At 44.6% G+C, this 15,463-nt stretch overlaps 2 protein-coding genes across 6 annotated transcripts in view; both read left to right on the forward strand.

Annotated features, from left to right (window-relative positions):
• The window catches only part of gkup (glucuronokinase with putative uridyl pyrophosphorylase), a 20,768-nt gene extending 17,930 nt beyond the window's left edge, over positions 1–2,838 (forward strand). For 2 of the 4 annotated variants that reach the window (XM_085429152.1, XM_085429151.1), the window contains one exon: positions 2,199–2,838. In XM_085429152.1, the coding sequence (XP_085285278.1) occupies positions 2,199–2,294 (96 nt within the window). In that variant the 3' untranslated portion in view covers positions 2,295–2,838. The remainder of the gene's footprint in view (positions 1–2,198) is intronic. The other 2 variants (XM_085429150.1, XM_085429153.1) reach the window with 2 other exon arrangements.
• Positions 2,839–2,925: 87 nt separating this feature from the next.
• The window catches only part of ubash3bb (ubiquitin associated and SH3 domain containing Bb), a 44,094-nt gene continuing 31,556 nt past the window's right edge, over positions 2,926–15,463 (forward strand). The window contains exon 1 of one of the 2 annotated variants that reach the window (XM_085429148.1): positions 2,926–3,217. In XM_085429148.1, the coding sequence (XP_085285274.1) occupies positions 3,090–3,217 (128 nt within the window). In that variant the 5' untranslated portion in view covers positions 2,926–3,089. The remainder of the gene's footprint in view (positions 3,218–15,463) is intronic. The other variant, XM_085429147.1, reaches the window with a different exon arrangement.

Genomic DNA, 15,463 nt, shown 5'->3' on the forward strand with positions numbered 1-15,463 from the left:
AATCCAGAGCTACATGTCGTTCTTGTTGCACATGTGGAGCTCTGTGACTGCTGAGGCGACTCCACCAAAACTATGGAGGGATTTTTCCAAATATTTAGAAACTATCCATCTACAGCAGGGCTCTCACACTAAATGAGCTGAGCTCAAAACAAACAAACAAGAAAACAAACACAGATTTCTGTACTGTTAGTTTGTTTACATTTCAAATATTGTATTGCACTGTAACTGAAGCCTTTCATTGAACAAACACACGCACTGGTGCTCTCTGTGCACACGTGGCAGCAGTGCTGCTGTCGTTGTGTTTAACAAAATAAACTGCAGACATGAGTGTGAGTCTGTCACTGAGTAACACAGCCGCAGCATGTTTGTGCTCTCTGATCATATCGGCTTCTGCCAGTGACCTTGACCTCAAGGTCGGAAGTCAGTGTTTCTGAAAAACACCATAAGATTTATCAGTGCATCTACTGGAAGGCTGAGACACTGGCAGCAAACCAGTATTTTCCCTAAGACGACAACCCAGAGATCCCAGATGTGGGAGGAGCTCCTCCAGGGTCAAGCGTGCAGACAAGCACACGGAGGTCACACAAACTGCTGCGCGTCATTCGGAGTTGCTGCATTTCAGTAAAACAAACTGGTCTCAGCATCGTTTTTTCACTGTGATTTTCAGAGTTTCTTTATTCAGTCTGCAGACGGGTGATTTTCATTTCCATCCTTTCATTCCACATGGTGACCAGTGACCAGTCTAGAATACAATAAAATAATCCTTTAAGTGTCCCACAAGGGGAAATTTGGACGTAACAGCAGCAAGAAAGACCTATACAAACAGACAGCAACAGGACTAATTATAAAATGACAACAAATTATACTGTCTGGTTTCTGTGATAGCTTATTCGATCAGTTGTTAATGAACAGCAGGGTTTGGGGGGATTGTTACCCTGCATGGCAGTGTGTGTACACCCAACTAGTTATGGGTTTTTGGAAAATCCCAAATGTAACACGTCATTTGTACAGTGACTGTATGTTTCTCGCCCGGCCCCCAGCCTCCTCCTCTGGTGGGAGACTGAGGAGTAGGGATGGGTATCGAAAACCCGTTCTTGTTGAGAACCGGTTCCCACTGTTTCAGTTCCTTGGAATCGTTTGCCATTTTTGCAAACGATTCCCTTATCGATTCCAGTCGCCCCGAATGACGTCATCACGTTGCGGAGCGTCATTTACCTGGCAGGAAACACGGCGCGTACGCGGCTCAAACGCTCAAAAGCTTGGTTACACTTTACGAGAACGGATGACGACAGGGCAACTTGCAATACTTGCAAAGTAGATGTTTAAGGGAGGAAACACTACGAATATGCAAAAGCATTTGCTCACAAAACACGCGATGACCTTAAATGAATGTCGTGTTTTTAATTCGCTCCGGACTCGTGAATCTCAACCAGCAGCAGCGGTAACGTTTGCATGTCCTCTCCCGTTAATGCGGCAGGTAAACAATCAACTAACAGTGCATATTATGTTAGCGCGATCTGCCTTATTACAAAACCTGCCATTACTGTGCATTTAGTGACCATGATGAGACAGAGTCTGGCTCAGATGCTGGCAGCTCTCGCTGCAGTCTGCCGGTAGCGTCTCCTTTCAGGCCAGGATAGACGAACGTCACCGAGCAGTGACTCAGTTTGTGGTCAAAGGCTTGCACCCATTTGCCACAGCAGATGATTTTCAGTAAGTGAATGTGTTTAATTGTAGGCAGGGACATTACTGGATATTCTTGTGTAATTGCTACAGAATAATTTATGTTATACTTTGTTATTGCTACAGAAGAATATTTATTTTATTATTTTACATTTACAATTTTTTTTCCTGGGGACCCTGTGACACCCCATTGAAGAGCCGTAGGCTGGATCTCTTAAGATCTCACTGTTGGGTTTGTAAGGCCATGTTACTAAATTTCTATCTTGTTCAAAGAGAAGATATAAAACAAAGTTCTAAGCTAATCGACCTCAGTGTTCTCCTTTTTTTTTAAAAGAATCAATAAGAGAATCGAATCGTTAAACAGAATCGAAAATGGAATCGGAATCGTGAAAATCTTATCAATACCCATCCCTACTGAGGAGCATCTTAGGTCACTCGTGTCGCTGGGGCCTGTTGAAGTTGTGTATGTGGAGCCCTCTCTCTCCCTCTGATGCAGTCTGTGTTTGGCCCGCTAGGTGGAGATGAGGCGAGCTTTCCAGGAGGCAGGCTGTGTGTTCTGTGTCATCTCACCATATAACCCATCTGCCAGCGCTGTCGGTGGCCAACACTAACCTCACACGTCTCCACACGTCGGCTCAGTTGGGGCCAATTCACGGCCGTGGCACAGTGCACGTGTCTGAAAGAGCTCCGGTGTCGTTTCAAAGACTAAAATCACTACAGTGGAGAACAAAGCTTAGATGGCATTTATGCATTTTAATAATTTTGTGTTTCATAGAATTCAAAATGTGCCAGAAGTGCAATAAAAATAATTTCCAAAGCCCTAACATATCCATGTTTGTTCCTCACAGTCTGTGACCAGAGCTCCAGCAGGTCCGACTGTAATACCGCCAAGTGTTCATGATAATGAGGGGAAATAAAGTGATACTGATGAAAGAACCAACAGTTAGTGTCTGGTATTAAAATGTGTCCGAGTTGTTTTCAGTGCAAAACAATCATTTTATAGGAAACGGTGTCTGGAGCCTGTCGGTGCCGCCCAGCACAGACGGCCCCGCTGCTGTTCTGCTTTAATGGGCAGCAGTGGACACATGACGCACTGCTGTCCTACATACGATCACGTAATTGTGTATAATCCAAGTGTATTTTTACACACAATAAAGGCAGCTTTCACAGCGGCTCGTGTCTGTTTCACGCTATAGTAAAGCCGCCGGTGTCGGTGCGTGAGCTGCGCTGTGCTGCTTCCTCCAGTGGGCGGAGTAGCGGGCTCTGCCTGGCCGCGCAGCGCTGCGCTCTCTGCCGTGCAGTTGCCGTGATCTCTTCACTCATGCGGACCCAGCTGAAGCTCGTGGACTAGCCGGAGGTGAAGTGCTGGACTGAGTCAGACTGCAGTGGGCTGAGGCCGGTTGAACATGGCTGCTAAGGAAGACCTCTACAGCAAAATCCTCCCTCGGAGGCTCCGGCAGAACCGAGCGGGCTCGATGAAATGCAGCTCCAGCCTGGACGTGCTGCTGTCCATGGGCTTCCCCAAACCAAGGGCGTAAGTAGTCCGTGTATGTGCGTGCGCGCGGGTACATGTTTGTGTGTCCGCTGGAGGATTACACGAGAGTCACAGCGGGCGGTCCACAGAGCCGTGAGCACCGTGACGGTGAGCGGGCGGACGGACGGGTTTACATAAATATAATGTCCACTGAGCGTGGGTGAGTGAATCATAATGAACAGAGGTTAGCAGGAAGGATGACTGGGTGGTGTTTAAATCTTGGCTCTCAGCTGTGCTGGGATGTAGTGACACAAAGTGACGACATTAGAAGTTGAATTATTTCTGAGGTTTTCTATGGTCACGTCATGTTTCATGTCAACTGTTCACAAAACTGGAGTCAGGAGTCAGGAGTCGTGTGTGTGTGTGTGTGTGTGTGTGTGTGTGTGTGTGTGTGTGTGTGTGTGTGTGTGTGTGAGCGCGTGCGGAGGGGGTCTCATGGATCACCCTGTGTCCTGGGCCTTTACTGAATGGAGGGACTGTCTTTGACTTGGCCAGATCGACGGGTTCACATCTGTCCAGTCGGCTGCAGGCACTCACTGTAAACACAACCCTACTGTATGCTGTACATCACCACCACGAAAGCAGCCCTCCGCACTCAGACCCTGAGAGAGGCTGCGAGGATTTACTGTCACCTCACATATTTACAAACATAAAAGCAGCAGGTTTTAGTTCCAGAGCTCTAAAAAAGCAGATCGTGATTAAAGGAAACACAATAAGACACCACATGTTTGAGCTGAGCAAACACACAAATATTTGAGTGGATTTCCGCTGATAGAATATAAATAAGAATTAAATAAACCGACCAGGAAACTCGAGTGATTTGTCAAACTGTGAGGTCCTAAAGCTTTACTGACTGAACAGCCTCTGTGTCAGTGGTGTGGGCACACAGTCAGTATATATGTCACACATACAGCAGACCTGGGCTTAAACGATGCCTCCTGTCAGTAGCTCTGATGTGCCTGATAAACTGAAGGTGGATGTAGTCACTGTTTGATTTGTGACGTTCCGGTTTTGAAGCATCGATCTGAGTGTTTTTACCATCGCCGTCTCAGCTTTTTTGAAACCAGATATGAAGAGTGCGAGGTGGATCTGCCCGTGAAACCAAAGTGCGCTGCACGCTCATACTGTAGCGGCCTGTCAGGTTATTATCCCGTTTCACACTAACAGACACTTTTGAACTACGTGAAGATCGTGATGCATCAATGAAACTTGAAACTGCTAACTAGTCTAGTCAAGCTGTTTGTACAAGCAAAGCTTTACGCTGCTGGAGGAGTCGGCCCTGCCAGCCTTGAGGAAAAATGTGGGTTTAAGTAGTTAATGGTTCGTTCTTCAGACGTGGAAGCCTTGTCCATGTTTTCCATTTGCCCTAAAAGCGGCAACGACACGTCAGAGGAAAAGGTGGAAGTTCACCGCGGGCGCAGGCCTCCGCATTAGGGCACTGTGTTTGGTTTGTGACGTGAGGAGACAGAAGCATGTAGCGCTCGCAGGCTTTGTTCCATTTCTAGTGAATTTGTACGTCTGCCGGCTTACAGGGCGGGTGTCCTACAGCTGGGCAGTTATTGTACAGCTGGTTTCTGACAACGTTTTAGAAACAGCTGCCTGATGCAGCCCAAAATAATGATTGTGTGGTCAGAAAACCAAGACAGTTATCAAAATCAGACTAAAAGTGGTTGGAGCTGAGCTGGAGGGCTCAGAGGAGAGCCAGTGCTGTAGTCTGGGCATAAGGAAACGATGGCGACCATCGGAGCATTGTACTGACTACAACACAATTATGGATGCACTCGTTTTCAAATTCTAGGTTAATATTGATGCTGATATTAGAAGACGCCGGTGCTAATGGCGTGCCAGTAGTTTCATCACCGTTTATCTGATGTGTTGTTGTTAGTGCTTACTTCCCTCTGAGGAAACAAAGAATGCTGAATGGGCCGTGGTCTGAAAAAGCACCGTACGCCTACATATAACACCGTATCAAGGGCAGCAACTGATTTCTATTGTAATCTGTTCATTGTTTTATCTTTTAAAATGTTAGAAAACAGAAAGAATATTCTCCATGACGTTTCTTGTCATTGTTTCGTTCCACATCTACAAACATTTGCAGTTTAGTGTCGGGGAGGTTAGAGGTTTGTGATGTCTGGAAAAGCAGAAACTGTGTAACAGTGACTGAAACTGAATTAATCTTCATACTTTAAACCAACAAAGGCAGCAAATGTTTGCTTTCCTGTTTGTTTCCTTGTCAGTTAAATAACGTAGCTCGTACTTTTTCAGGACTTACACGTACACGATGAAGCAGTAACTGTCAGCTGACTGGTTCTTTCCCGTGTCACATGATCATCACTTTGAATACTCCATGAATCATGGCCGTGTGTTTTCATTAACACACCTTACTTCCTGTTTAAGATTTTCCAAACGGTGACCTCTGACAGCCGAGCTGCTCCAAACAGCAGAAATCATCTTAATCTACATTACGAAGCAAATCTCACAGTGCTCCAGCTCTGAGAGGGTTTCATCCAGGCACATGTCACACATCATGTGTGTGTCAGAGGAAGTGTGCTGTGGTTTGATGAATGGACACAGAAAACAATGACAGGCCCTGCAGGCAAGCCAGCGCTGGTGTAGAACCCACTATCACAGCCCAGTGATATCAGCCTGTGACTCCTTCGCCTTTATATGGTCGCCTGCTGATCCCTCATCTCGGTTTTGTTGAGATTCAATCCATCTGCTGTGGCTGCGCAGTAGGGCTGCCACGATTAGTCGACTAGTCACGATTGTGTCGACTATCAAAATCATCACGACTGATTTAATAGTCGACGTGTCGTTTGAAGCTTTGTAAGATCCCAAAAGACGCAGGAATGAGTAGCAGGATTTAAGAGTGTAATAACGGACTGAAACAGAAGATGGCAGCACTGCATGTACAAGGATGCCAGCTGCCATTAAACCCCGAAGAAGAAGAAATAGCGTCCCATAATTCATAGCGCGGCCCAGCGCAGTTTCCAACAATGGCGGCAGCTAGTTAGTTTTAATATTACTCTTATTATTCTTTCTGGGTCACAAAATAAACGTTTAACATATTTTCAGGGAGAATGTAGCTGTGTAAACCTCAAATATCTGCTCAGTTTATCAGGACACCGCATATTTTCAAAAGCGCTCCGACGTTTTCGGAGACGTCTGTTACCCACTAGCTCGATAGCTAGCCGGGGGCGAGGCTAGCTAGAGCCCGTGAGAACAGCGGACTCCCGGTGTTGTGCCAAAAAGTGATTTCCAATGTGTCTGTGTATTTTTTATGAGTAAAATCTTTACATGTGTTGGTAAATAGACTTCGGTGAACAGGGTTTACAAAGGGGTTATAAATTGAATTAAAAGATCAGTTTTTCAAGTATCTTTATAACTCTGTGTTACTGTACTTACATTATAACAAATTCGGTCCTTTATCCCCACTTAAAATATGTTTACAGAACTATTGTAATTAGTTTGCCATTTCTGCTGTTCTTTTGGCCAACTTACTCTTACAAAAGACTTTTAATGTTGATGAGAATTGCATAAATAAAAGTAATATAAAAGTCACTGCCAAAAACTGATTGCGACTTCTACCTTGTTACACAAATGTTGTTTGTGGCCCAAGATGACTTTATGTTATCCATGAAGGATCCATTTGACATATGTTTCACATATTATAGCCCGACAAGTTATTTATAGCAGTTTAAATACGACCAATCACTATTTGGCACAACACCGGCAAATCGTTTTCAAACCCACCGCCGTCTTTCGCTACTCAGGTTAAACATGATATATGAGTCACTTAGATAACTTAAAAATGTTGTTGTTTGGCTTTTTTCAGTATTTTATTTGTTCCTGAGTAAATCTGTTTGGCTGAGATTAAAGTTTTTACACAGCTGAATAAACATCAAGCAGACAGCTGATTATCAGAAGTGTGAGATGCTCGAGAATTTACTCCGGTGTCCTGTTATATTTTAGATAGCAAGGAGTTTATTAAACTTCACCGAAACAATCTGCAAATGTCATTAAAATGTAATAAACTATCATCTTGTCTTTATTTTTAGTTAGCACAGACCTTAAACACTTAAAGCTGTAAGCTAATGATAGTTATATAAGAGCAGATGCTGCTGGTGCAATAAGCTGTACGTTTTACGTCCAATGGATCTGATTAGTCGACTATCAAAATAATCGTTTGTGGCAGCCCTCCTGCGCAGTAGAGAGGAGGTTACAGTTTGTATTGTAGTACTGGACATCGATCTCAGTGTCCTCCTAAACATTTGCTTTAGCAGCTGACAGAAATCAGCACGAAAGTCATCACGACTACTTTGTGTGAATGTGAAGTTATTTTTGATTTAATAAGTCTGTCATTATTATAAAATGTAATCACAATATCCCGACACAGTCAACTCATTATTCCAACATAATTTCATCACTTCATTCAAAAGGTACTTTGATATTTCCATGCCAGCTAAATTAAAAAATGCAGTTATCGCATTTGTTTTTTTATTAGTTCACTTTCTCGTGATATTTAAAAGCACAGCACTATCATTAATGTCAGCGAGGTCCCTCGCTGCTGGCTTGTGTCTAATTTTAAGGAGGCTGTGACAGTAAATGTAAATCTGTCATCGATCATAAATGACAGAAACGTAAAGAAAAACAACTCGTCATAACCTATAACATCATGTTAAACATATCCCTGTACTAATAATAACAAAAAGAAATCTATCCTGCCATTAGCATCAACTGACACTTCGTCGTCGTCTCTCTGCTAGTGTGCATTCATACAAAGTAAAGTCTGTGCAGACTTTGTGCGTTTCATCCTTGAGTAAATAAGTGATTTTCTTTTTTTGGAGGCAAACACGTCTTCGGGGGAGTGAAAATATATTTTTTATATAGAAAAAATCTAAATAGAGTTTAGTCATCATGTTGTGACCTAAGCGAGCCACACACACTCGCCTGTGTCGCTGTCGTGTAAGACATTAAATCTCACACGTAACTAAAACTGGAATCTAACGTTTCTTTTCGTTGAGACGACTGAAAGTTAACGTGTCGTTTTTTTACCCTCGGTTCATCAGTAGTTCAGATTGACTTTGCTGTAAGTGTGTGTCTTTGTTGCATTCATGCCTCTGTTGTTCGCTGATGAAAATGAATGTAAAAATGTATTTTTTATGAACCCTAGGTCCAATAACATGAACAGCAGAGAACTTTAGTAGTGGAAATTTCTGTGCTCTGTTATTAAGATGATGGAATCAGCATAGTGAAATCATTAATTAATTAATGAAAGATGTTTGATAAGAGGTGAGAGAACGTGAGGCTTTTAAAGCTGCACTGACATGTCCATAATATTTAACCCACACACTGTGACTTACTCTTTAGCATTTTTCCTCATAGGAATTAACATGTTTTGTTGGAGAAGAATAAGACAGTGGACACGTGTGTCAGGTTTTTGTGTAGTACATTAAGACTGACTCTGGTTTTTCTCGTGCACGTAGGGGATGTAACCTATATAACTGTGGCTTGGCGTGCATCTGCCATCAGCCTACAAAGAAGAACTTGAGTTCTTATGTTCTGTCAGATGGACGCCTACTCACTTCCTGTGAAGATAATGTGGTTTTTTACATTTGCTCTACTGGTCATAAAATTGCGTTGTCTTTCTGAGGACTGCAGTGCACAAATGTGTGCGTCCTAGGCTCCAAACCCGTGTCTTTGCTCGATGCTGCTGATGTGTTTCTGTTGCTTCACACCAGCTGTCAGCAGAGGAAATGTGTTTTCTGTGTATCTCAGTTCAAGCGTCGCACATTTGCTCTTTTAAAAGAAGGAAAGAAAAAACGCCTGCACATTGTCCAGTCCTAGCCCGCTGCACACAGCCGCTGCAGAGAACCACAAAGTGCTGTGAAGTCGGTAACGCTCATGAATTATTGAGTCATTCTCTTTGAAGTGCACATGAATATGAAGGTTCCCTTTGTCTCCATCTTTTCTGGAGTACTTAAAGATAAAAACACAAAATCCAAAAGATATCTACCTGACATGTCATCATTACGCGGAGGAGCGTCTAACAAGGTCACATAAATGACATTAGCCTCCTTCCTGAAATAGGAGAGGTGCATCACTGTGCACAAGTAGCACTCCTGCTCAGTCATCATATCAAGCTTCATTTGAAGCTCTGTCCGGAAGCAGGGAAGCAGACAGCACTATCAGATTATGGGGCCATTGTCTCCGCTCGGATATCTCACTGTGGATTTATGAAATTCGAGGTAGTGCAGCTGCCGGGGGGAGGAAGGGAGGAAGGGAGGGGGGTGCTTTGCATTTCAAATGAGCTCCAAACAAATGGCCAGCTCCACAGTAAGAATGCACTGCTTCGAGCGGTAAAAGCAGAAGCTCTGTGTTAATGTGGCCTCGGACACAGGCGAGACCCTACAGCAGTGTAACAGTTAGCACTGCTGAGGGCTGGCGCTAGGAGCGCCGCAGGTTTCCTGCATGTGTCCTGGCTCGCAATGTCATTTCCTGAAACACCCAAAATGAAAGTGGCTGAAGAACATCAGGAGACCCAAAATACTGACAAAAAGTTAACTTGGTGCAAATAAACTGAACTTAAACCAAAGTGCATGTCACGTGCACTCGGCTGCGCTGAACTGGTCCTCCAGCATCTCCGAGCACCATGTTCTCCTGTGGACTATTCAACAGGCAAGACTAAACACACAGTCGTGATCATACACTTATGATGTGACTTTGTACCAGCAGTGAACACACACGTCTATGGTGTAGCCATTACAGTTTGCAACAATATAACATATAACTCCCAATAAAACTGACTTTATTAAATTATCCCCGCCCCCCACTTTACCTGCTCCCTTCCTGTGATATCAGCACTAAACAGGAAGCTATAAAGACAGGAAGTGAGGCAGCACTTGGTTCCTGGAACACAGGTAAGTAAAGTGAGTTCAAACCAAGTAAACTGGACAAACTGAGAACTGAAATAAATCCTATCAATCAATAATAAATCAATCGTGCAAACATAAAATAAAGTTTGGCTTCATCAGAACAAGAATGTTTGCTGTCCTCAGCCACTGTCACATCAATGTTTTCACAAACATGTGAAGAGTGACTACATGCAACGGTATCATTACCGCAGTGCTGCTGTTCAGTGTGCTTGCTCTGACATTGGTTAATGCCCTAACCCTGTCCCAGTTCTGTCCCAGTTCTGTCCGTCCCAAAATGAAATTCTCGGGGTCATCACTGATGACAGCATAGCATAAGAGCCTCTGACAATGATGCTTTTCACGATGGTCCGTAGTGGTGACAAGCTCCGCCCACTGATTCAGTCTCCTTCAGACTTCTTGGGTGGATCGGGTCAAAGGTTTTGAAACAGGCAAAAGGACACAAGGAGTCACAAATGTTAGCTCAGAGCTGATTATTCCCTCCTCATCATTAGACTTTTTAGCAAGAGGAAGTTTGTGAAAACAAGTGTACGCAAGAAAGTTGTGCAACACACTCACGTGGTCTCACTCTGGAGTTTGTTTCTTATCCTGCTGAGCTCCGTGATCGAGACAGTGGCCGCCGTCTTGGCTGTAAGGGCAGAAAATGAACTGCAGATGGATGGGCTGTCTGTTTTATGGAAAACAAAGAAAAGAATCGGACCAAATAATGTATGTGGTGTTATTATGTACGTGCACACGTTTGCAGTCAGACGAACAGCGAGGCCGCTCTGACACGTGCTTTGTGTGCACTGGTAAAACAAGCCCGTCCATCAGAGCAGGCGGATAACAGTTCAGTTTGATTTTAAACCATGAGGTGTAAATATGACTGTGGTGTCTTTGTGACGCTGCAATCTGCATTTCTTCTGCGTTCATGATTGTATCTGGTAACCTGTGGCTTTAACACTTATCTTGTCAATATTCAAACTGGGTCCGGCGGCTGGTATTCGCAGCTCAATGTTGTTAGAATACGTTCATGATGCAACTGCAGCTTCACACTGTTTTTACGGCATGCTGAAGCATGTCAGTATTATAGCTGTGGTGTTCATTAGCACAGAGACATAATGAGTTGCTAGCAGAATGATTGTTGAGCTTGTTGAACCAAATGACCGTCTACGTGGATGATCTCATATTTCAGTGCTGCCGTGACCTTCACTTTAGATTTTCAGTGCCGAGCTAAAACTGGTGGGATTACCCCAAATTGAAAACGCACCGTCTGATGATCTGAAAGAGCTCTACAGTGTGGGTTTGTGTACATGCAGCTCGGGTTTCCCTCCAGCTGACTGATGACCAAAAACAATACTGCTAAGGTTTTCTCCTGTGTGCTAGTTTCACACCTCTGAAGGCAATACTCTGGTGTGCTTAGTAATAGCAGAATCTCACTATGTTCCAAACCAAGTGTGAACCTCAGATGGATCAATGACTCATTGCCTGTTTGACTCATTCAACATTTATTCTTTTACAGTTAAATAAGGCAGAGCAGTGATTCCCACATGTCGAGTTACCCAAACATGTTAGAGGCCACACAACTATACGTGCCTTTCTCTCTTTAAATAATAAGGATATCCATGATCAGCTTTCTTCTAAATAATCCATTTGCTCTTACTTTGAAAGAAGAAGTGAGACGCTGGTGTTTTTTCTTGCTGACCAGCTCATTCAGCTGTGCTGAGGTCAGTTTTAAACCAGAACCTGCAGCAGACGGAGAGCTGCAGGACGACTTCTGTCGAGCTGTTTTAACTTCAAGAAGCTCGTTATTTTCGTTTCATTTAAGAAAAGGAGTTGTTCTATAAAACAATATTTCCTGCACATTGTGCAGCCGTAAAAACAAACAGCAGTGAAATAAACTCCAGCACTGCGAGCCGCAGTGATGTGTGGTAGGATGGGCGATGCACTACTTTACATTTTCATAAATTTCAGAAATCTGTCTTGTGGTCGTCCTTCTCAGGTATCAGTCACAATAATCGGTGACATTTATTGGACTAAAAAGAACAAGCAGTGGGTTTTCTGTGAACCATGAGTATAAGAGTGGGAACCAAACGAGTGGGCAAAAGACACTAGGCTGGGGTCAGGGACCAAACCGGAGGTTCTTGTTATTTGACTGTGAGGCGTGTCACCCAGGACAGCTCTCTGTTCCTGCAGACCACATGAGTGTTGTCAGGGTGAACGAGAGGCCAGGTGGCAGTGGACTCTCGTGGCTCAGGACCTGCACGGATAAGCCCATAACAGACTCGTCTCTGTCGCACACCACTGAGAGCGGATGAAAAACCATTGGAGGCAACCAATAATCATGTGTTTGCACAGTCAGCAGTGGTGAACTTTGTACTTCCTCTAGATGGCAACCAAAGGATCAACCTGAGCTGTTGCATGCAGAGGTTTGGGCCTTCAGGCAGGCACAGAAAATCTTCACAGCATCCAGGCTGAGTCGGACTTTTGTTGGCTGGTTTGACGTGCTATTTCTCTCTCAGTTCTGACCTGTGATGCATTTTAAAAAATACTTGTGTTTCTTGGGGAGGATAAGCGACCTCTTTCACAGCTTTGATAGCTGACAGCAGCATCTTTCAGGAGCTGTATCTGGCCTCGTTGCTCACGAGCCTCCCCTCCACGCTCTGCAGCGCATCTCTTTCTCAGCTTTGGACTGTATGCTCAAAATCCATAACCCACGCCAGAGTGTGCTTTTGCTACTTTGTGCTTTCATTTGCAGCGCAGGTAGGGAGGGTACGGCGGAAGCGCTGTCGGCCGTGGTGCTTCTGCCTCGGCCAGAGAGCCTCTCTCGTGACCGCCACGCACAAACACAAGCACGCAAAACTGATCTGTGAACACAGTTGCTGTTTTTATTTTGGTCCCGTAAAGCGGGCCACTACAGGGTTGAAGGGATCAGGAATTAAAGTAGATTTGATGTAGCATTTAATCTCATGCCCAATTTGATGTGGACGCTGTGTGCGCGCGAGTGTTCGTGCACACATTTCAGTCTGCGGGGCCCGTGCGCTGCTGCGTGCGTGCGCTCGTGTGTCATCTGCTGTCAGCGGCTTTTACATGTTTGTGTTGTTGTGTGCTCGCTGACGACCGAGCCATCTGCGCCCGCAGTAGCTTTGCCAAGCAGCGTCTGGAGAGGCTCCAGCAGCCTGCGTCCTCCAGTGCCTGCCGTCTGCCCGGCGCGTTCTCGGCGCTGAGAACCGGCAGGAAGCTGCCAGTGTTGGAGCAGCTTCCTGCTCTGTTCTCCCCCTGCTGAGCTCCACTAATCCTCCTGGACGACTGGATTGAAATGACTGGAGAAGAAAATAGATTTGATGAGACATTTAATCACAGGCCTGGATGTAATAAGTTTTTGGTGTTACGCGCAGTAAACGTCAATTGTACTTGTGATAATTTCAGACCAAAGCAGGGTCTCGTCTTCATTTTGAAAATCGTCATTAGTTTTTACCAGCACTTAGCTTTGTCGGCACAACGCAGCCAAATGCACCCGAGCAAAGAGCTGAGGAGACGGAGCCGCTGAGGAGACGAAGCCGCTGAGGAGAGCACGCCGCAGCCTCGCAACTAACTCGTGCAGAGAAGCGGCACAGCCCCACGCTGCTGCAGGTCTAATGTTAGGTCATATCTCATCTTCTGGGTGTAGTTCAGTTTTTGGGTTCTTCTCTTATTTATTTGTCACATGTAAACAGTGTTGTTTTAATGCACCATTTGAAATGTGCTTGTCCCTCCTTAGGTGTGCACGTGAACTACACACGACTCTAAATACGACTAAACATAAAAGAAGTAAAAGGTGGGCTGTTCTTCTGCCCCGAACTGGACAAGAAAAGTTTAATCAAAGCTTTGAGAATGAGCATAAATTGAGTTTGTTTTCATTGCGATCCTGTTGTGTCGTAAATACGCTCACAGAAGGTCAAAGTGAGCCTGTGATTACGACCCGTAACGTGACTTCCTGTTAGCTCAATGCCCGGCTTTGAACAGTGAAATATGAGTCCGATTTTTCTTTCCGTTAGCATCTGTGTGTGAACTCATTTATCAGTGTATGAATGGGTGCATATTTGGAGTCAAATCAATGAGTGAACAAGCGCTCTGGGCGGCTCCAACAGCTCTGTCTCTCTCCAGCACGGGCCGCTTAGGATTAATGAGTGTGGATGACAAACAGCACAGAAAACAAGTTCTTGGAGAAAGATGCTCATCGTTTTCCCCAGAGTTCGTTTTCACCGTTAATAACACGCAGGCCGAGTCTCCCTTATCACTGCGGGGGGAAGCGGTGTTGGCTCTGCAGACAGCACAGCTCGCATCACCGTAGAGCAGAGCCGACGCTCAGCCTCTCTGAATATAGTTCCAACACCTGTAGGCCATACAGCGACACAAGAGTGCACAATTACTACAAAATGAGGCACAGCAATTCTAATTTCCAGATTTCAGTTTTTCACAACATAAAGCTTTTTTCACCAACACCTGCAGTAAATAATATAAACATATAAACAGTGCAAACTATTTCCAGTGAAAAGATATGCTGTAAACTTTATATTCATCTTTGCTCCAAATGGCACAGCAGCCTCAGAGAAAACAGAACGAGGCATCTTCAGCATATGTTCATACAAGGCAGCTCAGTTTACCATAAGTTGTATGGGTGTGCATCTGTTTCTGCATATTTAGCAAAAATGTGCCATTTCTTCACTCAGTGAGGTGATGGTTCAGCTTCAGCAGCAGTTTGCTCTCAACTGTTCAGCAGTGAACAGGAGTCCTGCATGACTAAGATTCCTTCACAAGCTCCTGATGCAGGAAGAGCTGTATTGACTTTGATCGACAGCTTCTTGATGTGAGGAACGCCATGCAATAGATCCACACCTCCAGTGAATGGACATGAAAGGTACCTCTCCAGCCCTGCTTCTGGCTTTCCTGACCCCATGGATCCATCATCTTAGTCGGTTAGGCTGCTGTTTGTGCTGGCCTCATCCAGCTCTGAGTCTAGGTGATGTCTGATGAAGTTGAAACCTGTGGAAAGATGTAAGGTTTTCAAAAGAATTAGCTCTGGTCATTATAGTGCTGTATACACTGCCAAGCTGCAGATGTTTGGCAAGAAGATTCAATCACACTGGAGATGGTTTTTGTAGAAAAACAAAATCCTGTCATTCATGTCCCGCACAAACAGTTTGCAATGAATTCCAGATTAAGTTTAAAATAAGAACGCGTGCAAGGCTAAGCAGTGCTCGCCAATGGATCCTCCTGTTTGGCTGTTACTCTGGGAAAAGACGAAAGACGGTGATGGAAGCACGACTGGAGCTGCGATGTAGCCTCTATAATA

This window comes from Rhamphochromis longiceps, linkage group LG14 (assembly GCF_057381845.1).
Source record: "Rhamphochromis longiceps isolate RC_006_pf linkage group LG14, R_longiceps_female_GT1.1, whole genome shotgun sequence".
Classification (NCBI taxonomy): domain Eukaryota; kingdom Metazoa; phylum Chordata; class Actinopteri; order Cichliformes; family Cichlidae; genus Rhamphochromis; species Rhamphochromis longiceps.